We start from the raw sequence: 25,897 nt of genomic DNA, 5'->3' as shown, positions 1-25,897 counted from the left end.
CATCACTGTTAGCGTTTAGCACAAATGGACTAGACTCATTCTTGACTGTTATGCCATATGCGCACATTTTAATAACGTCGGGCTGCAAACGAGTTCGGGCTCTACAAAGCTGTCAATCAAAACGGACCGGGCCGGGCCTGATGTCTAAGGCCCGTTTCATGCTCTAGATTGCGCTGTCCGTACGCCGTGTTTCTCCTGCATGCTGTTTGTTTCCAAGCCACAGGTGCGAGAGCAGCCAGATGATCTCTGTGGCCGTGACGTTGCTACAGTCAAAGAAGAGCTGGCACAAACACGTGACAGCAGGGCTGGACTTTCTAGACGAAAACAAGGAGGACGTTTATGTTTATGTTTATTTTTATTTCTTGCATGACATTTTTGTCTCGTTTTTATTCGTCAACAAAAACGCACATTGGCACATTTTTCGTCAGTGTTTTTCGAACATTGTGTCGTCTCGTCTTCGTCGAGGGAAAAGGGCTCGTTGACGAACATATTTCGTCTCGTCTGACGTGCGCCCGAGTCACTCGCCATTCTCAGTGTTAGCCTACTTACAACCACAACTAACTAACCCATAAACTAACCTACCAGAGGATTGTTTAAAGAGCTAGAGTAGACCAACCAGAGTTTGCATGTGCAAGGTTAAATGTGTCCTGAAAGAACTCCCTCGTGAAACGATAGTTTCGCGTTCAGTTCAACATCAATCTTTTTTTGTACCGTGTATTCTCCGTGAAAATGCGCGTACCGAACCGTGACCCATACATGTACCGTGCCACCCCTAGTTACGTCACAGTGACACCACAACAAATCCCTTAGCTGCACCCACACACACATTTATAAATGGTCTCTATTCTAAAATCTATAATTTGCATTACACACAGCAGAAAGTGACAAAAACATAAAGTATGTGACATAAACAGCACTTAAAAAGTAAATATGGCATCATTTATAGTGAGTTGTGTCTGCATTACATGCTCTAAACAGCTAAGACATCTATGCATATTTGTGAAGCTAATCTTCTCACTCTCCATGACTAACACACAAGGGGGAAACTTTCAAATCAGTTATTCAGGTGCCTGCATTTTAGTCACACAGTTTTTGCTGCTATCCGTCACAGTGAGGACTGGGACAAAGGCTACTCTTCTCTCTGTCCGACACTAACGTGGTGAGTCAACTTCCTTCCTGTGTCAGAAATGTCAAAAAAAGTTTGTTTTTGCCACTTCTTATCACTACAAATGACATAGGAGATGTAACTAGCAAATAAACAATATTGCATATTTGTTTGAGTTGTCACAGGCTAAAAGATTGTCACATTTACGTTTAGCGTCCTAAATTTGAAGTTGGAGGTGATGAAGGTGAAGAGTTGACTACACTCACCGGGGTCAAGGAGGGGCAGAGAGGGTGACACTTCAACAGATGAAGCAACAAACCACCCGAGCAGTGAGGGGATGGGTGGGTGGGTAGGTAGGTAGGTAGGTAGGTAGGTAGGTAGGTAGGTAGGTAGGTGGGTGGGTGGGGGGAGGGGGGTCACTGCACACCAGGGGGCTGGACAACATTACACACAAGAAAGTGAAAGAGAAAGAAATGCATGGATCATAAGAGAGACAGGGGTAAACCATGAAAGCTGATAAAGAACATAAAAGGTGGAATAAATAAATGTAGCAACAGATGAGTGCAACAATAAACAGAGGGCGTGACTGGCAGGAAATCAAAGATTCAAGGTTGCCAAAACTATTGTTAGTTAAATAAATAAGCTGTGGAGCTACGCTGGAGTCATTCACTCGCTCTATTCAAATTAATCTCCCAAAATGAGCATCCAAAATGACTCGTGTTATCAGTGTACCTGCTGTGGCCGCATTCCTCACATGGGAAAGGGAAACTGAATGGTTCACGATAACACCAATTTCCCAGCAACAGGGCTGTTTTTTCCCCTTCCAAGGCTCTAATTCAATATTACAATGCACTCAGCACAAACCAGCTGGAGTGATTTGATAATGGAGAGACTGCCAATACTGATTAATACAGCTCTGAGGGGGAAATCAGCAGTTCACAAAGCTCAGAGAAAACATCTCTGTAAACAAAAAGAAAGCTCTGACCTTTAATCTGCAGTGATGAACTCCTTTATTTACTCGACTGTCATGTAGACAAAAACAGGCTATCTGGGTGGTTGAGACACACAGCTCAAGTCTTTACTTATTGCCACTGACAAGTAAATTAAGGGCTTTTTTTCTAGCTATTTTATGATTTGCTGATGGACAAATTCACTTATTTCAAACATATATCCATTTGGCTGATGCAGACCTTTCCTTTCGTCTTTCTTTTTAAGTTGGAGCATGAGGAAGTCATAAACAGCACAGATTTTCTATTTTGCTTGCCTGGTTCGGGAAGGTCTGAGGTCATATTCAGCAACATAACAGCTTAACAGATGCTGTCACTGGCATAAGGACACCTCAGAAGGAAACACACTTGCTCTGTTTGTCTACCTAACTCTCCATGTTTTATCTTTTTCTTCAGTCAGAGAGTGACTTTACATGAGAGAAATACAAGTAAGTAATTGCTTCGACATGGTGGTTGGGGCTTTTACACTGCCTTTATCTAACATGGCAATCATGGGAGGCCTAGTCATGGGAGTCTGACGGCTGAGTCACCCACACTGGTACAGACTTTCCTCACAAGCTCTCTTTGGATAATTGGGTAGACTACAACTTGGCAGAGGCAGTGAAAGCGATGTGATCCTGTCCTCGTGAGAGAGGACGTGGGGCGTTGGTTATGCAATGTTTTTTTCCGATTTGAGATCCCTACTGATCTAATTTGACATTTGGGTGATGAGCATCATGAGAAGCCCCTAACGTTCCACATTTCCTCACAAACTACATGTCAGAGAGCAGAGCCTCACGACAAATAACTATTTTCTTACCCCCATTAAGACTCAGAATGAAATGTCAAGGGGCTACCGTCAGAAAGCTAGTTTGTGTTTTTGGCAGTGTCGGGTCCACACTGTCACAAGCAGTGACCTTTATCCGAGCATAGCCACTGTGGAGGAAACCAGACTGTTGCACTCTGCGTCATTGTTTTATTACTGGAAGATAGCGTGTGAGCTGGTGTTGGTCAAAATTACAATCCAAACAGCCTGCTTCAGCCTTTCTCTTCCCTTCAACTGAAAGTGAGGGTGTTTTTGAGGGAGTGATCTGACTTAATAACAAGCAGGAAAAAACTGAGACAGAGCAACGGTTGGAGTCTGACTCAACCCAGAACTGGAGAGATGAATTATTTATTCATTCAGCCAATCGCTTGGAACAGCCCTGGAGAGCAAGTACAGTAGGTGTTGAAACCAAGGACGGAACAGTAAATGTAGATGTGAAACTAGCACTATGGTCAACTAGCAAGCCTAAGAATGCTACTTTGCTAAATATACATATCTGTAAACAATGTCAGATAATGAAAGCCACACTGCGTTAAAATTAAAATGGTTAATAACCTTTGGTGTAAGTTGTGTGATGATCACAAGACATCATAATCAGAGTCTGACTGCACGCTTTTTATGTTTGGACCATTTGAATTTGACACAAAGTATAGTGACCTTAGTCATAGTGAATTCAATAAAAAGGAAGTCATCACACAAATGTGCAGTCAGATATTATTATTAGTAGTAATATATCTTTCTAATGTTTTCTCAGGAAACTTACTACTATCACACATAATTTTAGTAGGTAGACTATGACTATGATAACAGGTTATGAAAGAAGAACCTTTGGTGTGAAGCTCTCCCACCACTTGAGGTTAGGCATTTAGTAATACCCTGAAACATGAATGATGAGAAATTTCCAGTCTGAAGTCTGATTTTGTTGGTTTGCTTTTTGTGTTACTTTAGAAATGACTGTTATCTGAAAAAGCCACTTAAGTAGTGATTCCCATCTGCTAAGACACCGGTTCGCAAACTGTGGTACAAGTACCGCTGGTAGTACGCGAGCTCCCTTGAGTGGTACACAGAGGAATCTCTGAAATTTATATTTTTTAAAGTCACGTTCATGCAGGTAGCACCTAGTACACACACATCCATGATTAGGTGCAAGCTAACGAGTGATGGGTAATAAAAATGATCAAAACAATAATGAAAGATTCCTCCCATGGCAATAAACCTTCCTCCTGTGTCAACTGTCTGTATCTGAACAGGGTCGGTCTACTATTTTTTAATGTCTGTTATATTGGTGGTACTTGGGGAACTGAATATATTCTGAGGTGGTACGCAGTGTAAAATTTGAGGAACACTGTGCTAAGACACTGTACTGAAATGTATGTCTGTTATTGTTTTGCTGATAAACAATGATGCCTTTAGGCTATATAATAATAACCCAATTTACATATGAGATACATGCAAACACCACGCAATAACAAATTAGCAGGGGTTACACTAAAGTAATTTATGCAGATGTAGGCTTTTCAAAACCTGTTGGATATGACACTAACACTAAAATAAATATTTTTTCTTTTTTACTAGACTGCTGTTTGGAAAGCACAAGAGAGACTAATTAATAAAACACTTTACTCCCCCCCTCCCCACTTCACTGTGCTCTTAGTTGCTCAGATATGATGATCCATGCAAATTAGTAAGTGCTTTAGACAGAAGCATACATTAATGCAGCGTTCTTAATGCCAGACAAACTACATGACATAATGACAATGGAAATACACACAGCACAGTCTTCTACCAAGATATCGCAGAAATATAATATGCTGCCTCTCACAATTCAGTCACACAAAGTGAGATAATTACATTTGAGGATGAAGGTGAACCAGTACTGCCATCTTTGTTCCTTCTTTAGTCTTGACCACATTTTGCTGTATGCTTTGCTCGACAAGTTTAATCTTCTTTAGACAAGGATTTAGAGCTTTACGACAGAAGACATGTAAAGAACAGAACTGTGCTCAGAAAGCTAACAGGTAATGTGGGTGGAATAACTGTCTGACCAAGGTTGTTCTCTTTCAGAAAACTCACTATATTTCAGCACATTTACTGACACGTATCTGTTGTTAGTAATTAAGTGACATGTACAGACCCTGGACTTTCCCCATCACAGCCTATCAACCTATAAACCTAAACTATCCAACTAAAATGTTGAGATTATTGTTTCCTATGTTTCTACAGAACAATACTTACAACATGAGTCTGATAGCCCTGCAGGAAAATGTCTTTTCAAGTGCTTGCAATCCACATTTGTGCAAACAAGCTTAACTCAACCACAGTTAGTCCAAAACTGAAACTGACTGAAATTAAAGTGATATAAGAGTGAAATAGAGGTCCAGAGAAACCAGGCCAAAAAAGTGAAGTGTTCCAAACACTTCAAACATCCTCTTGGCTCATAATAAAACTAAACAGTCCTCAAGTGACAAAACCTGGTCTCTTTCTTGGCTCCTGGCCAGGTAACCATTCTACTAAATTGACTCTTGCTCATCAAGATTCAGAGAGATTGGGCAGAATACAAAGTGTCCCTACAGATACTTTATTGCAAGTGTGCCTGAGGCAAATTTCCTCTCTAGCGGATCATAATAATACCATAGTTGTAGCTCTGTAAAGGAAGAAATTCTTAAGACTTGAAAGAAATGTTATTAATCCCATTTGACTACTTATAATACTTTAAGTAAATGCAACAAATTACATGCAAACAGCAATTCTGACAGTGGATTTTATATAGCGAGGAACAATAATACACAGTGAATATATAGCAAGTGTGCGGATGGGAAACAGTACTCTCATTTATAAACAGAGATCCACCATCCAACAGTTTGCTCTGTCCTGATTGACAACATTGTTTCTTTTGAGCCCCAAAACACTACAGGCAAGAAACCAAACCAGGCCATTTCCTTTCTATCAGAAAAGTGTTTATTTGTTGAGAATGACGATCACAACAGGAAACAAAAAGAGGAAGACTAGGGTCAAAACATCGGGTCAGGAAGAGACTCTACCCAATCAAAGCAGTCCAGTTCTCTTACTGCTTGGTACTACTTGGTGATTGTGCTATGAAGGAGCGAAAGCGATACCAGCAAGAGATGTATCCTGATAAGACACGGAAATGAAAAGCAGTGACATGAGAGACCTGAATGCAGAGGAAGAAAACATACGGGAGGTGTAGAGCAGGGCTGCAGCAGCACTGCTTTCACACTTTTTTTGGTGGTAACCTTATTGATTGCTGCAGAAGAAGGTGTCTTTTTGCCCTCCACATTTTGCAGTGTGATCACAGATTTGAGTACAGAGCAGCAGAGCAGAGTCTTGCTGTCTTATGGGCCTTGAAACTGGAGCCTTTCAGCTGTTGGGATAGTTTCCATGATCACTTTATCTTGTTTACCTGTGTACTGACTGCCATTCTAGGTGGGATGCTAGGAATGTACAGTATACACTTGTGTGCTGATAGGATGAGCAGAATGAGCTGGAGAGAAATGTCAGCAGTGCAACGGTATCCATGTGTGTGCTATAGCCTGTCACTGTGTGTCCCCATCAGATTCAATCAAGGGGGAAAGCTACGGTACAGCTGTGCTCACTTAACCATTTTTCTGCATCTCTCTCACACACACACAAGCCACACTTTGAAGACTGCAAAGGTGACAAGCTGGGGAGCTAACACAGTCTTCTCAAGAGACTTGTCACAACAAAAAGTGACATTAAAAGTTACCAGGAATAGAGAGGCAGAGCCTGCTTGGCGCAGTCCATGCATTCATATTACTATGACAACTGAGCCTACAGCTGATATCCAAAAGGAAACCAACATGATTAACAAAGCAATGAGCACAACACACTATCACAGACATGATGACGACAGAGAAAGGAAGCCATTATTTCCAAAAAAAGAGAAAAACCCCAACAGGCTTTCTCAGCATGCATTAGTTTTTAAAGTGATAGCAGGTCTGCCTTTTAAGGACAACTTGCACATGAAAAATCATAAACATAAATCAGCTCATCTGTGTGTGTGTGTGTATGTGTGTGTGTGTGTGTGTGTGTGTGTGTGTAGGGCAGATCCCTCTTAGCCTGCAGGCCGATCTAAATCCAAGTCTCGTGATCAGGCTGCTGTTAGTTTCCTGACAGCAGGAGGAGGGGGGTGGGGGCAAAAGAGCTGCAGTGGCCTGATAGAGATTTCAGATCGCCATTTACGCCATTTTCCAGCACAGAAACAAAAGTGCACTTGCGCAACACTCATAATAAGCAATCTGTGGTTTACACCTGCCTCCACCTCCGTGCAGTGACTCACTGCTGGTCGAGCTCATGCTGTGTTTCAGTTAAACGTCTGCCTCTTAAAGCGGCCTCTGGGGACCTCCAGGATCCTAAAGTGGATGTCCCGAGCAACCAGGGGAATAATTTTCCTTCAAAGTTATTTTTATTGCTTATTCCGACCACGAGACTGAATGACTCTCCACCCTGTGGTCACCCCCTCATGCAATTACATATAATTTCGCACAATAAAGGTCATATCTGAACACAATAAAAGACAATAGACAATACTGTTATAAAAAGATGAAATCTAGAAACTAGCATCTGAAGTCTCCTGCATGTCTCTGTCCACTAACACAACAGTGCTAGTTGCTATTTCTAAACCCCCCATATCTCTTACTAGTTTTCTATTAGAGAATTTATGTAGAGCAAAAATAAACATTTAACATTTAATTTTTTTTGTTTTTTTTTACTGAATTACCTCCAACATTTGGCAACAGCCTCTTCCTGATCACTCACTGTGCAACAGCTAAGGCAAAAACAGTGAAGTAAATAAAGCAGCTTGAATGACAAGAAGCAGACTGAAACACATCTGACTCGTGTTTGTAATTGTTGGATGAAGTTAACTTAGTGAAGATTTTACTCCGATTGGAATTAAGCAAAACTCATATCTACACCAGCACCCTACAACTGTTACCTATCTGGATTATGGTGTGTCAAATTAAACTTCTAAACAGACAAGAAAGTTTATTTTGGGGTTAACGTGTATGCAAGTTGTATTGGTAATTTAAAAGTCTTTTTAATGTCTTTAAATGTTGTAAAATACCGGTTTAACAACTTAAAAATTATGAAAACAAATACTTTCATCAGAACCTCTGCGGTGCATTCCTGGAAAACAAAAGTAAGCATCCCCAGCACCATGAGAGACCCCTAAACTCTTCACAAAGCCTACCTGCAGATCCGCTCCTTGCAGTCTACAGTCCATGTACTTTTCCCACGCGTATGACAGCTCAGACTGATGCGGACTGGCCATGTCGTGCACACCTCCACGTATAACTCCAGTCAGGGCGTTGAGGAAGTCAGGAATGACAAAATGATTTGGGTTTCCTTCCTAATCCTCCAGGTGACCGAAGGTGCCCCGGACAACACGGAACGAAGCCCAAACTGTTCTCCTGAGTCATTCATAGCAGACTCATGATTCACGGCGCTGCTTTCCCACTTTTTAAATTGTGTTTCTGCAGAAAGATATAAAGTGCCATGGGTTAGCAAATGAATTAGCTGGCAATGCAAGTTTCGCTTTTGCACTGTGAGGTGATGACAGTTGTAAATGACGAACATTAACCCGACATGAACCACAAACTTCGGCCAAAGGGGCTTGACACGCTGTAGCATTACCAAAACAAAAGGGACTTGAGTAATACACTCAGCTAGCTAGCTACGTATCTGACAGGACCTGCGTCAAACCTTCAGGAAGGTTGAAGCTACTCATTTCCGGTAGAGGATTTAGATTTCAAAATAAATGCAACTAAATTGGTAGTAGAAGGTAATAGTAGACCAAAAACAAAAAACAATAAAATACAATAAAACATTTGAATGAGATATTTACTGTATTGCAGCAATGAAATCTAGGATTTCTTTAATTCTTTTTATTTCCATCTTATATCCCATACATGCACTTATTACGCAGTGTATGGCTATATACAAATATAAATAGGGCCATTTTGTTTCCATAAATGGACCATGCAACATCTCTGTTGCAATTTCTTAAAATAACTGACCCAAAGAGCACTGAGTTATAATGTTTTGTAAAGCATTTGTTAAACACAAAATCCCATGTCATGGAGACAAGGGCAACCCATCAAATGTTCAAAACGATTCCATTATTTATCTTAATATGATATAAAATCATTTTCTACATTTACATACAAAAGGTCTACATATAAAAAATAAACTCTAAACTGTGGTTTTATTGCTTACGTAGGATAAACTTTATTAAAGTAATTTTTTTTTTGAAAAAAAAAATAATAATTTACCTCATACAAACACGCCATTATTTTGTGGGATAAATGCAGCATATTTTAACAATATAGTTTCTTTCAGACATTTAGTGTAAAGTATATATTTCTGAAAGAAAACGTTGCCGTTCGTGTTTTATTTTGAAAGTTCAGTTGTGGTTGATGTGTCAGCTAGCTTCACCACAAGAGGCACCAAGAAAGCGCGATTATATTAACCATAATATTTGCGTAAATGTCACATTAAGCTCAGAAATGCTACACCCGGTGTTTCCTTCAAGCTATTTTCATAAACAAAACACAAACTCGGGGGTTTTAGCTCTTTTGCTAACAACCGTTAGCTGTTTTGCTGGTTGTTGCATCGCATCGTACGTTACTGTGTGTGTCAGCTGTCAAACTGTCACCAACACACCGTTAACGGCCTTTATCAAAACAAGCAAACAGCCTGGCTACAGCTGCATCTTTCTCACATTCATAGTGTTCAGTTTAGAGCGGGAAGAATCAATTTTCATACATACCTTCGTTTCCTATGAATTAAAGCCAGCTAACGCTAGCCTTCGTCCAGCAGAGGCTGTCTTACGTGACTTTGCCCTCAGCGCTGACTGTCAGGATCCCAATCCCGCACAATGCCGCCCTTTCTCTGCGTGCTGTTAACGATAACCACGGCTGGACGTTATGACGGTTAGTCACAAAAATAAAAATGTCTAGTCAGTGACATTTTTTTCATTTTGTGTTTACAAAAACTATCAACAAAACACACGAGTTCCGTGTTTGAGTCGTCTAGATGTTAAAGAGAATGGGAGTCAGTGGGTGAATCTGACTCTGCAGAAAACACAAGTGTGACTGAAATGAAAGAGGGTTTAGTAATAAGTGTTACTCCCTAAAGGCTTATTTATGTGTTTTTTTACCAGAGCAAAATATTCCTCGCAGTCAAGTTTGAGGGTTATGTCGTAATAATCGCTCACAGCCGGTGACATGCCCACTGCCTCCTGTTTATCTTCCCATTGGATAACGCAACTAATTCACCAATCAATCCAAACATTTCCTTTCAGGACGGTGCTGTGTTTGCTGAATCACCGTAAATACGCGAACGCACCACAGTAAGTAAATGGACTGGCGCAAAGGTTTTTGCACTTTTTTCCCCCCAAATAGTGCATAAAGAAACCACCACACACAAGTGAAATGTTTATTTATAAAATAAGTTTATTCTTTAGTGATACAATAAGCTGTAAGTCATAATAGGTAAGCTGAAAATGTTAACAATGAATTTGTTTTGGTGTGCAGACTGGATTTCACATATTGCATATAAATTAAAGATAGACCAAACATTTAGCTGATTAATCATTTAGTCGATTGACCAAAGATTATTGGTGTATAACTATTTTGCTTACTGATTAATACCTGAAGGCAATTGTCAACAATGCCAAGACCTTTGTTGCTTTTAAATCTTTAGATTTTGGAGTGAGACAAAACAAGCAATTTAATTATCACTTTTGTCATTGATCGAATGACAGATATCAGCAGAATATTGAGTTACATACAAATTGGCTTCATGTGGTAAATCTACAATATTCCGCGTTTATCAAGAGCCCCTTAACGCACCACTGACGTAGGATGTGTCTCCCCTTCACACAGACTGCGGGGGTGGCAGCATTTTGTTTCCTTTCAGTTTAACAAAGCAGGGACGTCATCCCGTTGACACATTGCAATTTAGAAAGAGGCCACGTGAGAGCAACAAACCAGTGCAGGTTACAGGTTACTGTATCATTTGTTCAGTAACACGATAAGGCTGGTTGTCAGTCCAGTGTCCTGGGAAACTGAATCCATCTCGTTAGTCAGTCTATAATAAGAATAAATGATAATGTTGATAAATCCCATATTAATATGTAATATAACAAAAGAGATGGAAAATATTATTGACTTACAGGTATATTAAATGTTATTATTAAAATATTAGAGTTAAGGGACCATAGACCTCTATTCGTTCCATACTGTGCCTGACAAGCTATTCCCTAATCACAAACAAAACAACCAACATGGATTTGTAATGCACTCTACCGAACACACGGTGTCGCTGTTATCGCACAATGCCTCAGACACAGACAGTTAAGCCAACATGTTAGAAAAATGTTTATTCTTTTGCTGCCCAGTATGTAAATTCATCGCACCAAACTTGTACAAACACTAGTCATACTCCACATTAATACTTCCATGAGATAAGCTAATCCGAACATGTCACAGTGTAACACGACTGACATGAGACGGAGTCATGCATTGCTGTTAATTTCACATTAAATTATGTCCTTGAGCTTCATTCTCAGTTTATGTGCATTCAGGAAAAGACAAAATAATAGTGTTTATATTTACAATTCTCAAAGGCAGTTGTGATTTTATAAAGGCAAATGGGAAATGTAAGCGTAACACTGAGCAATAAAAGGCACAGTAAGTTCACCTCGGGTTTTCAGTGGCATTTATACCAGCAGCTATAGTTTAGTAATGCTGAGCTGCTCCTAATTTGCGGCCAAACATCCAAACAGTGTCAACTCAGAGCACAGCCGCCTTCTTTCAGTACTCGCTGTCTCTCTCCACACAGCTCCCACCCACTGCGTTGTCGGGACATTTGCAGGAGCGGCCGGTAGGGGTTGCTAAACAGAGGTAATCACAGCCCCCGTTGTTCACCGCACAGTAGTTTTGTCCTGGGAAGGAAAAAATATACAAGCTCTAATAAATGCAAGACATTTCAGGACACTTGAATAAATCATACGCCACCATAGCAAGGAGCAGCAGGAAACAGTCTCTTCAGTGTTTGTTTAGCAGATATATACATACTTAAGCGAAAAATAGCAAACTCCAGATGTTGGAGGCCCCTCTCCCATGGCTCCACATTCCCTGGCTTGCATAATGCACGCAGCCTTATCTAGAGGGGAGGATGAGGGCTAGTACTGCACAGTAACATCAGTAATCCCTTCACCTAATGATAAATACTGGCTGCAGAAATTCTCCTGTTGTTTTTAGGTCGAGGAGTGAGCCTCTGGATTTTCTTGCTCACATTCTGCACTCAGTGTTATTTACAGAGGGCATGGAGGTCACAAAACTGGGCTGCTAGGTCCTGAAGAATAAAGGGAATAAATAATAAGCCTGTCTCACAACGACATGAATATTTTTTTTCCAGTTTCAAAGTATCTAAAAAAATCAAACAACACTGTAAGGACATCAAGTGCAAACATTTTAAGGAGGATGTAGAAGGAATATTGCCCTGTTGCACCCTATGCAACTGGCATATTTACCTGAAGGACACTGGGCATAGGCTGTGGCAATCCCATATAGCTTGGTCCGTTTCTGAGGCTGGAAGTGATCTGATTCCTTGCTAGTATAGCGATCCACAGCGACCACTGCATCCCTGTTGTAAACACAGAGTTTAGCAATCCGGGACTATCCCTGCTTGAGAAATGTTAACGTCCTGCCTCCCTGTGATTTGTTTAAAGTCTGTCAAGAATGAGTAAGGGTTAGGCTAGGTTTTCTTAGCCATAACTGACATAGTTTATGCGCCTCCCCCACCACCACCTCTCAACCTTCTCCAGCAAGGCTGCAGCCCTGGCAAGATCAGAGGGAGGCCCAAGGCAGGTCATTCACAGACGCTGAGGCTGAGAAATTGCAAGCAGCTGCCACTTTTTAAGATGCTTCCTCACTCAACACACACACATACACAAATAGACACCCCAACCCCCACCTTTTTGCAGTGACTAACATACAGAATCAGCCGCGTGGGAAGAAAGCTCCACAGTGTTCAGAGTGGGAGTGTCCGCGAGTCTGGAGGGACATCAAGAGCCCATGCTTGAAGTGTGGGGAGCTTTTTGACCTCTGAACTAGCCTCTCCTTCCTCTACATTGACAGCTCTGGGTTCTTACATGGCACAGTGGACTATGGATACAGCCTGCATTATGTCTTTGATACTATGAATTCCAAAGTGTAGTAATCCAAAAAATTATAAACATTACATATACAAGCATAAAGCATACTAGTAGGATTTTGCTTATTTTACTTACATATGTTGTCAGTGGATAGAAAAGCTAGACTTCATAACAAAACAAATGTCAAACCTCTGCCAGTCAGTGTAGTAGATGTTCTTTCCAAAAGATGTCATTCCAAACGGGTACTGAATCCCCTCCATAACCTGTCTGCGGTCACCCCGGGCAGGATGCATGCACTCCAATTTATGTGTGCCTGCAGGCAAGAGATTACACTTATTGCTAATCAAAAGGCAGACATAAATTCACAGCTGAGTCATCTGTCTGAAATCTACAGTACCTGCATCTGCCCAACAAAGCATAGAACTCTGAGAGTCATAAGTCAAGCCGTTTGGCAGGCCGAGATCATCTTTAACCAGCACCCTTCTGTTGGTTCCATCCATCCAAGAGGTCTCAATCTTTGGGGCATCACGGTTCCAATCAGCCCAGTATAGATTACTGTTGTAAGGACAGATTTGAACACAATCAAATCATGCATTGTACATACAACAAATCTATGTATCTATGTATCTATGTATCTATCTATCTATCTATCTATCTATCTATCTATCTATCTATCTATCTATCTATCTATCTATCTATCTATCTATCTTATTTGCTTTCTATCTATCTATCTATCCATCTATCCATCTATCTATCTATCTATCTATCTATCTATCTTATTTGCTTTCTTGTTGGGAGTTCAATCAAGATCAGTGCCACTATAATATTTGTCCTTTCAATGCCAGGATATAGCCAACAGCATGTTAGCATCGATTAGCATGTAGACTAGAAAAAACAATTAAAACATCAATTTGTGGTTATACGTGGGGTTTTGTATGAACTGAAGACTGTATGGACTGTATGGAATGAAGACTTCCCGGAGTCTTCCTTGTTGTCACTGTAAGGCTGCCAGCTAACTGGCTGTAGCTCCATAATAAACACAAAGACATGACTGAGTAGCCAGGCTATCTGTTTACTCCTGCTTCTAGTCTTTATTCCAAGCTTAGCTAACCAGCTGCTGGGTGTAGCCTTATATGGAAAGGGGACCATCATATTGAGAGGTACTGAGCTCCTCATCTTATCTCTCTCCGCAAGAAAGCTAATATGCGCATTTCTAAAACAGTTCTTTTAAATGTGTACTGCCCAATGAAGACTAAGGGGACTTATGCTTAGAACAAAATTTAAAAAGTTCCTTTAGTGGTTGGTAAAATAGAAAGATTACTAAAGCATAAAGGTTTCATGTGAGACAACACACACCCGTTGGGAGGGTCTGCAATAACAGCACGGGGATTGACAAGATCAGAGTTTATAATGACACGTCGCTGAGACCCATCCAAAGAGGCCACTTCGATGCGATCCTTCATAGAGTCCGTCCAGAACATAGTTCGTCCCAAGTGGTCGATGGTGATACCCTCTGGACTTCCCAGATCTGTCAAGAGGTTTACACATCAGTTCCATTGTTTTATGAGTCATAAATGGCTGAAAATGAAAGAGAACCAGTAAAGTGAAAGAAAAAAGTAAACAGTAACACTACCTGATTGAATGATCTCTGTGGGCTCTCCCCCCTCAATGCTTGCTTTGCTGATTGAGGGAGACGTGATTTCAGTCCAGTAGACCATTTTCTCCACACAGTCATAGGCCACTCCGATGATTACCTTCTCCTGCAGAGGGGTCAGCAACCAACAATCTTTGAAGTGCACTTCATACAAACAAGAATGGTTCGAGATAAAAACATGGAGCAGATATGTTTTTTCTACAGAGCCACACACTGAGCACGAGCAAACTCGGCCAGACGTTAGACCAGCTGGTTCGGAAATCAGCGTAACAAGAAATGCAGATTGCAATTCCAAAGATGTCTGACTGATGTTAGTAATTAGTGTGAATGTCACCATGTGTCTCCAATAAAGTGCAAGCCTTGAATGCAAGAAGCAGATGGGGAAGTCTTAGAGCTAGAATTCATTTAGTACCAGCAAGGGAGCGACTTGTGTAAGAGTCTGACCTGATGTTGTATACATGAATGAGAACTACTGTAGCTTTCTGTAAATATTTTCTCCAGTATAATCTAAAGGATCACACATGCCAAACAGTCCTGACTTGACATTGTGCCTGAGATTGAACTTCCTCAGAAGTGCTTATTGTACAGCAATGACCTTCTAAAATCTTACTGTGAACAGACATAAATATACATTCAAAATAAATAAATCCCTTTTATGACATTCATAAATGAAAAACCCTATCAAAATCTCTCATAAATAGACTGTAGACATGTAAAACACATGTAAAACACGCTTCAAACCACAAAAAGAACCAAAATAAAATAAAAATGGATGACACAGATCTGCTCAAACTGCTGCTAGAAATCTACAAGAGTCATTAACCCCTTAATGTCCACAGTGGAATTTTCTAATTTACTTTACAGCACTTAAAGTATTAGCTAAGCTAAGCAAGTGACATCTTCTGTTCAGTTGTTAGTCACGATTTTTTGTATTTTCCAGGAAAACACCTATAGAATAATAGGTTATCTTTATACTTTTTGATGCATGAACACATATTCTGGACTTCAACAATATACATTAAAAAAAATGATACAATGAAATGATATGATGATGAAAGAAAATGATAAGAAATGATAAACTGTTCCTTTCTCTTGGTCTGGTATTGCCATTGTGGTCTTAGGGGACAAAATTAGTAAAGTTGCTGTATCTCAAAAGCTATATGAAATTCTTGGTACCAATGTATTGAAAACAATTTCAATTTTCTTTTTTTTTTTTAAGAAAATTGAGGTATGATAAATATGTGACATAAAAACATTTGATTTTGTCATGTGTAGCCACATATGGATACACATGCTATACATGCTTCATGGCTTTGGTTTCTTCCTTAACATGCTTAATATAGTCAGTCACTAATTAGGTTCAAGCAGACTTACAGGCAGATGGAGGAGAGGTTTGGCATCGTCCTTTTTCAAATCATGACCTTTAAGTGGGACATGCTCTATCCTGCCGCTCTGAGCATATAACAGGTGTGATCCTGGAGGTAGCGGATGGACATCAGGTCGAGGAGTGGGTCCAATAGGTGGTTGCACACCACCATTGTCGAAACCTACCGGAGACAAACACTGAAAAATCAGGGGTCTTGTAGTCATGCATATTTTGGTACTTTAATACAGTAAGAGACACTGTGGTCTCTTCAGCTCAGTGTTAAACATTTGTGATTTACTCACACATTGGTCTGCTGTCAGGGCCAGAGCGAGTTCCTGAGATCTCCTGTCCGTTTCGGTCCACACACCAGCAGTATCCTGTACTGCCGTGGCACTGCATGGGTTCATAGGCACCATTCTCATCACATGTAGGGATGTACTGTCCAACGGGAGGTCTGGGTCCCCGTGGACCATATCCTGTCACACTCAGAAGGCTGTCTCTGTGGGCCTCACATCGTGTTTTTGTCCTCACTGAAAAAAGAGAAAACAATAAAAAATAAACCCCAGTGTGAACACAGAAGCCCTGCAGCAATGTCAGAAAATTATTCATAAGCTCATTCATATCTCCTTTTGTCTGTTTAGCTGCACAAAAATTCCCACATCTCTCACAAGACTTGACAAATTCCTTTTGCTATCCAGGAGAAAATGAAAAACAGCTTCCAGCTGGCACCAGTATGATCTGGTGAGGAACTCATTTTTAAACCCAAATCCAAGTCCAAATGGGTGGAATAAACAATGGTGAGAATGAAAAAGATCCGTTTTTCATTTTTCTATCATGGAGTCTGCAACTATATCAGAGAAAACCATTACCCAGACTGTCTAACCTCGCATGGCAGATACCCAAAATAAACTTGTAGCAGCACAGACTGAACGTCACTGGAATGAATATAAAATCAAGTCGACTGACAATGATGCACTGTTTAAGTAGGATGGTGGGTTTGCTTGTCGAAAGTGATGGAATTCCAAAAGGCTCACCTGGAGAGCAGGAGAAGCCGTCACCGTAGTAACCTGCCTTGCACTGGCAGGTAAATGATCCTTCCGTGTTATAGCACACAGCGTCCTGATGGCACCTGCCTGTTTGGCACTCATCTATGTCTTCAGGCAGGATAGAAAAGAAAAATACAGTGCGTGAGAACAGAGAAGAATAAGACATCAACTTCACAAGCTAAAATGTTTTCCACATGTCCGATTTGTTGTGTCCTTTTATGGTCAGAGATCTACACTGTGATCTGGGTCAACCTGTGCCCACAGTTTGTCCATGAAGTGTAGAACATCAAGCAAAGGTGTAGAAAAAACTAAGGAGCAGCCAAAAAAAAAAAAAAAACTACACCGACTCAGGACCTCCATACATGAAAGGCCATCTGCTTTTCATGTTTTACTGTTTGCTCAGTGCAGATGCATTATGTAATCTCACCTCCCCCAGTCCTGAGCAGATGGCTGAACAATTATTTTAGGTCCCTGTAATGGATTTGAAATCTGGACTTCATGTGTTAAAGGACAATCCTGATGATTTTCCATTTGGTTAACTAGAAATACTTTTTCAAAACATGTGATAATACTTTGGGTGAGTTATAAAGCCCTCTGGCACTGAGTCTGCAAACGCCCACATACCTACAAATGTGAGTTCGGTGTTATTTCCAGAGAAAAAAATATTAAGTTGCCTCACCTCAGCAAGACATCTGATTATTTTTGTGCAGCCATGACAGTTACAGCTTGTGTTTTGGAATGAACATCCTGTTATGTCCTCAACAAAACAGTGCACGTGTTGATTTATACACAGATAAAGGTGTAATTTTCATTTGATTTGACTTTATTGCACGTGTTGTGCAATTTCATAAACTGTGGTAACAGATGAAGAATTTCAATTTTTTTAAAATGTTCAATAAAAAAGAAATGTAGGAATGATTTTTGTAAGAATATGTTTAATTACAGTACAATTACTGAACTATTTTGTTAATGGGTTTATCATTAACGAGCTGGACCTTGTTGGTGACTAGAAAATGTAAATAACACACTAATTGTTTATTCTCAGCGAATGTAAACGTCACTGTTAACAAAGATAATGATAAGACACCTTGCTAATGAATTTTGCTGCTGCCGTCATAGAAAAACAAGGGCGTGCCAAAGCTTGCATGTGTATTTATACCATGCCACAGATTGTTTTGGGTTACAGTTAAGTTCTTTCCTGTTTTATGTTGAATGTCCTTCCTCTCTATGTGTCTAGTGTAATTTTACTTCCTGCCTTTGTTGTGTTTCCCATCAGTTTGATAGTCTGCCACACCCTATTTTGGTTTACCTGCCATCCTCTTCTCACCTGTGTTTTTAGTCTGTGTGTTCTCTGTTTTCTTGAGCATTGCCTGTTTTTTTTGGTTTTGGATTCTGCCTGATCTTTCAGATTTGTTTGCCTGTGTTGGAATGCTTTCCTGGTTTTGATCGTTGCCTGTCTTACCATCCTATAAGCCATGTTTATTGATTTTTTTGTTAAATAAATCATTGAACTGCACCAGCTCTGCCTCTAGTGTCTGCATTTGGGCCTTTCCTCTTGTGTTCCCTGCTTCCCTGATTGTACAGACATAAAATGCTGGAAGCTATTTTTATGCCGCTTACACATCTGTGATTAAATGAGCTATCTTTACATTAAATAAGAGAATCATAAATGCATGTGTATTAGATGAAATAATTGTAATGTTGTTGTACATTCTGTAAACTTGAAATGAGGCACATTTTGGTGATCTTATGTGACTTGCAAACAGAGAACAGTTTATTCCTGTGATCATTCTTCAGCACAGGCATAATATTTAGTGTCTTTTTGCAGTACCTCGGCAGGTTCTACCATCTCCCGTGAAGCCTGGCAGGCAGGAGCAGATGTAGGATGAGCCTCCAGTGTAGCTGCACTGAGCACGCTCAGGAATGTCACAGGTATGGGTGCCTTCTTCACAGGCATCCACAGGTCGATTAACCTCTGAGGGGGAGAAGACAACCAGGGAAATGCTGTTCATTTCTCATGTTAGTGTGTCAAAATGACCAGAGGTCACATTAAACTTTTAAACAGTTATCTTAGAGAAGTAGTTTAACATGTTTAGATATATATGGTTTCTTTATTTTCTTGCCTAGAGCTAAGACACATTTCCAAAATGTTGAAATGTTCCATGACAAACAGCAAAAGATCAGAAAAGTGGGAAAGGAAAACTGAGGTTACGCTATTCTTATAGACACTTTTTCAGCACTGAACTGTCCTGATACAGATTGATGCCTTATTTGACTCTAGGACTAATAAACACATACAGATTTACAGGCAATCACACAGGCAATTTGGATCTAACACATAATCACACTTTCTCTTAAATAATAATAAATGATGTCATTGCATCAGTCAGCTTAAAGGTGTTAAAGTGTTAAGTTTATGCATGTTATTACAGTTAGTGTGAAACTGTACTTCCAAACCGCCAGGTGAGATTTCTAAAATATGTAATTGTACTTGGCAACATACAAACACCACTTACCAACGCATGTCTGCCCATCACTACTGAACTGATAACCGTCATCACATTCACAGCGGAAAGTCCCAGGCTGGTTGTTGCAAATGGCGTGGGAGCCGCAGATCTGAGGATTCTCTCTGCACTCATCAATGTCTGATAAAGAGAGGAGACAGTTATCATATGCTAATAACTCTTAAATTAGGCCGAAGTTCAAGTTTAAAGCTCTGAAGTCTGAAATCGGGAGATCAGTGAAGAGAGTATAATTAGGTTTGTTAATTACAAATGTTTCAAGATAGCATCTGTCTGAAATACTTCCTTCCTTTTCTACTATATGTGCCTCAGAGCTCTTCCTGTCCTGAATGCAAAAGACTGTTGAGTTGTATAGGACTTAGACTGGGGATGCTGACCAAACTAGGCATGTTGTAGTTTGATAGTATGCTGCTTATCATGTAGGACTCCAGTGTGCTAATTGGCATGATTGCCAAGTTCCCCAGGAAGGGAGGGTTAAGAAAGTCTCAACAGTATACATTAGTGGTGAAAATCAAGAAGCTACTACACCCTTGTCATTACCACAAATAATGGAGACTTCTTTGATACTGTATCATACGTCATTGTTACCATAACATGTGCGGCCATCTCCGTTGAAGCCAGCAGCACACTGGCAGGTAAACTGAGTTCCCTGTCCAGGTCGGCACACAGCGTTGGTATCACAGCCGTGTCTCCCTGTGAAACATGGGTTCTCCTGTGGCTGCCCCCCTGAGAATTAAGGGTGTATGTTACAATAATGTTAATTCACAAGATTGTGTGAGAAAGACTTATTCTCCGCTAAACAAAGGCTCAAATTTTTTAGCAAAAACCTTCTTTGTTCAGGATGATATATGCTCTATTCCAGGAAGGAAATGAGAACAGACTAAAATAGGAATATAAACAAAATCTCCATGACCTCACCATTGACATCCCCGATCTTGTTGCTCATGGCAAACCGGATGAGTTCATTATTAGCATCATACATGACAAACACCTGGTCCACGCTAAGCATCTGAGTCGGTTTTATGTCTCTCAAAGAATCGCCATGCTGACAGCTCTGGAAGGTGATGGTCTGACGCCACTGATACGTCCTGGTCTCAGTGGAGCCATCGGGAAAACTCACTACATAGTCCCGGGTGGAGGATGAGGTGATCACTGGAATGTATGATAGGCAAGTGAAAAACAAATTGATGATTATTTCTCAATCAAACTTCTTCAGGGTTTAGTTATAAATACAAAGGCAGAAAAATACTTCTTCCTTTGAATAAAAAGCTACAGCCCAGTGATATTCTCTGTTCAAGTTGTATCTTACGGTTGTTGCTGTACTGATAGATCTCAGAGTAACGGTCGATTTGTACGGTTGAGCCGGGAGACACCTCAGGGACACGGCCTTCCAGGGTAGTGCTCACCACCAGGTGGTCATGCTCATCGATCCCTTTGAACTCCTGTGAGATGGTAAGCTTCTCAGACCCCGGCAGAAAGGTCACCTCAGCCTGCCGTGTGAATTCCCCCCCTACAGAGGACAGAAAAGAGGAGGTTAACTTTAAGACCCTGGCCCTGGGTGAACTTTGGTTTGCCTTCTGTCCCAGCTGAGGTAATGTGTGGGGAATTCAGCTGGAGAGAGTGAGTAAAACTGCAGCTGTATGGCAAATTGCTTGTAGCAGCATTAGCATTTGTGTACAGAGGAATAAGCTTACTGAATCTTCTCTTGAGTCATTTTTTAACCAAGTGAAACATGAGAAAATTACACGAGAAGCTGCTAGATGGCACATTATCAGATATTGTTTATGCAGTTGTGGAAGTTTTTTTCTCACCAATAGTGCTGAAGCCATTCTTGAATCCAGGCTGCTCCAGAGCAAACGCCCACCCAATCACACCACCAAGGGCCGACAGGGGCTGCAGTGAGGGCCCAAGGGTGTAAGGGATGTCACTGATGGCCACATAGGAACGGCCATCATTCACCACAACGTATGAGTGTAGATCATTGCTGGTGAACTCCACTGGAGAAGGATTGTTTCCCACGTATACTTTTCCATACACTTTACCATTCATCCTCTGTGGCTTTCCTGCAAAACCAAACAAAACCATGACAATTAGTCACAGAGAAGAACAGCCAAAAACCAAATCTGAGCCCATAGAGGAGGTAATATGGTAATGGACCTATGTGAAATGACTAAAAGATTTTCCCCTACATGTCCACATCTGCTATTAAGAACAATAAGTACATTAAATACTGTCTGAATAATAAGAAGACTGTGGCATTCCTGTAACATTTTTAGCTATATTAGCTAAACATTTTGCAGAACAGGAAAAACCTTATTGGTACACTAGTAAATTTACAGTGGAAAAACACTGCAGCATTACTGCACATAGAAAGCAGCAAAATGACTGATATGAGCTCAGCCGTATGTCATAGTCTCAGAGTTCATAATACAGCTCAGATTTAATAGAATGTAACAGTGTACTGTGTAAAGTTGGTCATAATCTATTTCCCTGAAGTAGTTAAAATAACTTTCACACACAGTTTCAATTTTGTTTCAAAATTAAATATGACCTGAGGTGTAACATTACCCTCTGCCACACACTGTATCCCATTTCCATAGAAGCCTGGTCTGCAGTGGCAGCAGTATCCACTGGAGTAGTCCTTGCAGTCAGCAAACTGGGAACACTTATTTCTATTGTTCGAACATGTCCCAAGGTTGTATGAAAACACTGAAAACATGTAAAGGCATTGTAAGAATATTACAGAAACAGCTAATTAAATAGTTACAGTCTTCCAGCAATGATACAAAAAGATTTTATAATTCTATGTTACATACATATGACTCAGTTATAACTCAGTTTGAACATTTATCCTCACCATCTACATTTATGTCTGTGTCATCCACCACCACCACTTCTGGGTTCCCAGGCTGATATGGCTGGTACTGAACTGGATGGACATCGATTGACTGCTCCTCTCCTGATTCAAAAGGAGGGTACTCCACTTGCTGTCCATCAGTATACACTGTTCTCCTTGTATCATCAACCTCGTCATAGGCCACGGAAGCTGTGGCTTCGGGGGGCAGATCAGTGACTTCACCTGGAGCCACATTCGTAAAATAGGGAGAAGTCCCAATTTCGTACACCCATACACCCCGCAGGCCAGAGTTCGTCTCCCTATAGGGAGAGAAGAGACTTTTACAGTTACTGTTCTTCAAACATTATCCAAACCACTGGTCAGGTCATCGGTTGACTTACTTTGCTAAAGCTCTGATGGATTCCTCGTCCTCAGTAGTGGTGCGGTAGTATGGACCCTGACTGGAATACAGGAAACCCTTGACTAAACCCTTACTGAAGCCAGCATGCATGACCACACTGATGTCTCCTACAGGCGTGGTGGTAAACTGTATCCCATCCCTTGCATACAGGACAATAGCATAGGAGGCAGTCTTCAGTGATGCAATTACCAGCTGAAATGTGTTTCTCTGTGGAATAAAACATTAGAGAGATTATAAATGACCAGTTCTGCCACATATCACTCAAATAACTACGTGATTCTCACCTTCTTCTCAATGCCATCACCTCTACTTTGAGGTTCATGGGTAACTACATCTACCCAGGTGATCACCACAGCATGGGTAGGGTTGACTTCGTCATCCTCGGGGAAAGCCCTGTTGATGTGCTCTGCAGCCTGACGCAAAGCCTCAGGACTGGAGTCTTGACGGAAGAAAACTTTCCCGACACCATCACTTGTGTCCAGGTCGCCTTGCAGAACTGCAATCATTCCAAACTTTGGGGGCATGTTGCCAAGATATGTCGACTCGCTTGTTGGCTCTGTTGTGGCAACAAAACCATTGGTGTTGATCTGAAATTAAAGGCTCAAGTTAAGGTAATGAGGATATAATTGTAACACAGTATGACTCTTTTTATAATAACTGGGGTAGCAACACGTAAAGAACTATTCCACAGCAGAGGGAAACCTAGTCCACTCTGACCCACTTTGATGTCTATTCCAAACTCATTAGACTAATGATCCAAGTCAGCTGACATGTCCTACAAAAGCACTAATGTACAAACAAGATGCCATTTAACCACAGATTTTACACACTTATGGTTTAACGTGAACACATGGAGGGCTTGTAAAAAAGAAAAGCTGTGCTCATGTCAAAAACACTCACACACACAGACAGTCTGTACTTCCTGGCCAGGGGAAAACAAGAGCACTATTCCTGGCCCAGGCCACACTTTCCTGTCCTTGCCCCTGACGAGCAGCCCCAGAGAGCCTAAGGATTGCGCACTAATTTTCATTATATAAACTTGCTGCCAAAATTGAAGATAGAGCTGGGAAAATGATCAGGATTCAGATCTTGCAGATGTAGTGCACAGAGATCTTTGAGGTTAGTGGCTACGTAAACCTACCAGGGCTTTGTGGAATATGAATCACACTCAGGAGGAGATAATAACTTTGTAATAATTAAAGAAAATGTTGTTTTTCTATAACCATGTCTGGCTTTAAAAGCATTACTGTTTGCCTACAGGGCATAGACAGTTCAGGCTAGACTGTCTCATAAATGAAAAACAGAAATCAAAGCCATCTTGGCTGCGGTAAAACAAATATGTTTGTGGTGAGTGATAGAGGTGGTCAGCAGTGAGGAAACCCCCCTAAGGCTGATAGCTATAACAGGGAATTCAACTTTTATTCTCAACCTCAGGCTCATGTATTAAGCACAACTTTTTTTTGTTCTATACATCTCCACAAGTAGATACTTGGGTGAGATCAAGTATGTAACTGCTTCATAAATGACAACTTAAAACAATGCTTCAACTTAAAGCTGAAATTCTTAATTAACTGGCAAAAACGTAAGAAATGAAGGCTCAAATCCTTTCTAAAACAGAAATATGGATTACGGCGCAAAGAATATATCATCAAGTAAAGACTACAGAGTTTTATTTAATATGGATGAAGCTTTCAAGGAAAATTTTGTATATAATCACTGTCTGATTGATCCACATGAGGCACAATTAAAACAGACATGCAGCACTTTTTTTGAAAAGGGGGATCATGGGGAATAAAGGGCTGTTTGTCTGTCCAACACAATGGTGCAGCTTTCAGCTAAAAGTTGCTATTAATAAGTAATTTAAAAGCTTTAAATGGCAACTGCAAACAGCAAATAATAAACACATAAAGTCTTTAAGAATGAGATAACCTCCAAAGTTACTATTTTATATAGCTTATATACATACAGTACATGAACATAGTTTATAAGCTTAGTAAAGGCACATATTTGGTTCATAAAGGTCTTACTGGCCCCACAGTCATAGATTAATCACTACAGTTTTGGGGGGTTTCGAAATTAGGTTCCTCAAGTACTCTGGTCTTTGTGTCAATAGTAAAATGATAATCTCAGGGGGATCTGTAAGAATGTGTCGACACACACATTTCACAAGATACAGCAGTCTATGTGCTAAGTAAATCAATATTTGCAAATTCCCCAGAGCAACAGAAAAAGTCATACGCTGGCCCAGATATATTTTGCAACTTCCAGGTATTGTTTTAAGTTTGTCTGACCCCTTAACGTATAACTGCCCGGGCTTTCTATGGTCTGCGCAATTGCGCAAGAACGATGGACAGTCCATCCAATAAATAAAAAGTTTTTGTATTAAAATAACTTTGATTGTAAACCAAGTTATGGGTTAACTTACAAAGATGCTGTCGAAAGTACCATCGTAAAACAAAACTGGGTTGTCCAGGTCAAGTCGGTGCGTCTGGTCGTTCCCTGATTCCAGTATCTGGTCTCTTGCGCTTGGACCGAAAGGAAAAAGCTCTCCCCGCGTTATGCTCTGCACCGACACCACAAATCCGAGAAAACTCGCACAGAGGAGCCAACCCTGCCTCTGCCAACCCATTGTTCGTGTTTCAGGAGCAGTTTAACAGTCCTGTGGTTTGTCCAGACCAGGTTAGTGGAGAGTGACGCACGAGACTCCCCTGAAGAAAGTTCAGCCTTGATCCCACTGGGCAGGCTCTGACGTGACGCTGTGGCCGCGACGCTGTTTCGGTCCACGCCGCTTCATGCCCCACCAGGGCAGTGTATGATCATTGCTCAGATTTGATATTTTCCCTTTGATTCGTGCTTCTACCATCAGAATAAAGGCAACGTAGTTAAATTATTGTTAAAATTTTTTTTACAGTCTACACCGGATCGGGAAGTGAT

At 40.7% G+C, this 25,897-nt stretch overlaps 2 protein-coding genes across 8 annotated transcripts in view; both read right to left on the bottom strand.

Annotated features, from left to right (window-relative positions):
- Positions 1-10,209, bottom strand: part of lyst (lysosomal trafficking regulator) — a 58,209-nt gene extending 48,000 nt beyond the window's left edge. For all 7 annotated transcript variants that reach the window (XM_027278194.1, XM_027278197.1, XM_010750233.3 and 4 more), the window contains exons 1-3: positions 10,116-10,209; positions 9,726-9,854; positions 8,148-8,430 (exon numbers count right to left, since the gene is read on the bottom strand). In XM_027278194.1, coding sequence (XP_027133995.1) covers positions 8,148-8,228 — 81 coding nt within the window. In that variant the 5' untranslated portion in view covers positions 8,229-8,430; positions 9,726-9,854; positions 10,116-10,209. The remainder of the gene's footprint in view (positions 1-8,147; positions 8,431-9,725; positions 9,855-10,115) is intronic.
- A 1,115-nt stretch (positions 10,210-11,324) lies between these two features.
- nid1a (nidogen 1a) lies at positions 11,325-25,815 on the bottom strand. The gene is made up of 20 exons (XM_010750231.3): positions 25,389-25,815; positions 23,248-23,550; positions 22,944-23,170; positions 22,564-22,862; positions 22,275-22,415; positions 21,518-21,769; positions 21,016-21,216; positions 20,625-20,858; positions 20,295-20,432; positions 19,701-19,829; positions 19,016-19,159; positions 17,173-17,292; positions 16,441-16,668; positions 16,147-16,319; positions 14,752-14,878; positions 14,475-14,646; positions 13,516-13,673; positions 13,308-13,431; positions 12,495-12,607; positions 11,325-11,903 (listed from the first exon to the last, which is right to left on the bottom strand). The coding sequence occupies exons 1-20, from the start codon at positions 25,590-25,592 to the stop codon at positions 11,773-11,775; spliced, it is 3,618 nt and encodes a 1,205-aa protein (XP_010748533.3). The 5' UTR covers positions 25,593-25,815; the 3' UTR covers positions 11,325-11,772.
- Between the last annotated feature and the right edge of the window lie 82 nt (positions 25,816-25,897).

This window comes from Larimichthys crocea, chromosome III (genome assembly GCF_000972845.2).
Source record: "Larimichthys crocea isolate SSNF chromosome III, L_crocea_2.0, whole genome shotgun sequence".
Classification (NCBI taxonomy): domain Eukaryota; kingdom Metazoa; phylum Chordata; class Actinopteri; family Sciaenidae; genus Larimichthys; species Larimichthys crocea.
Note: the sequence above shows the minus strand (reverse complement) of the source record. Positions and strands in the feature narration are given on the sequence as shown.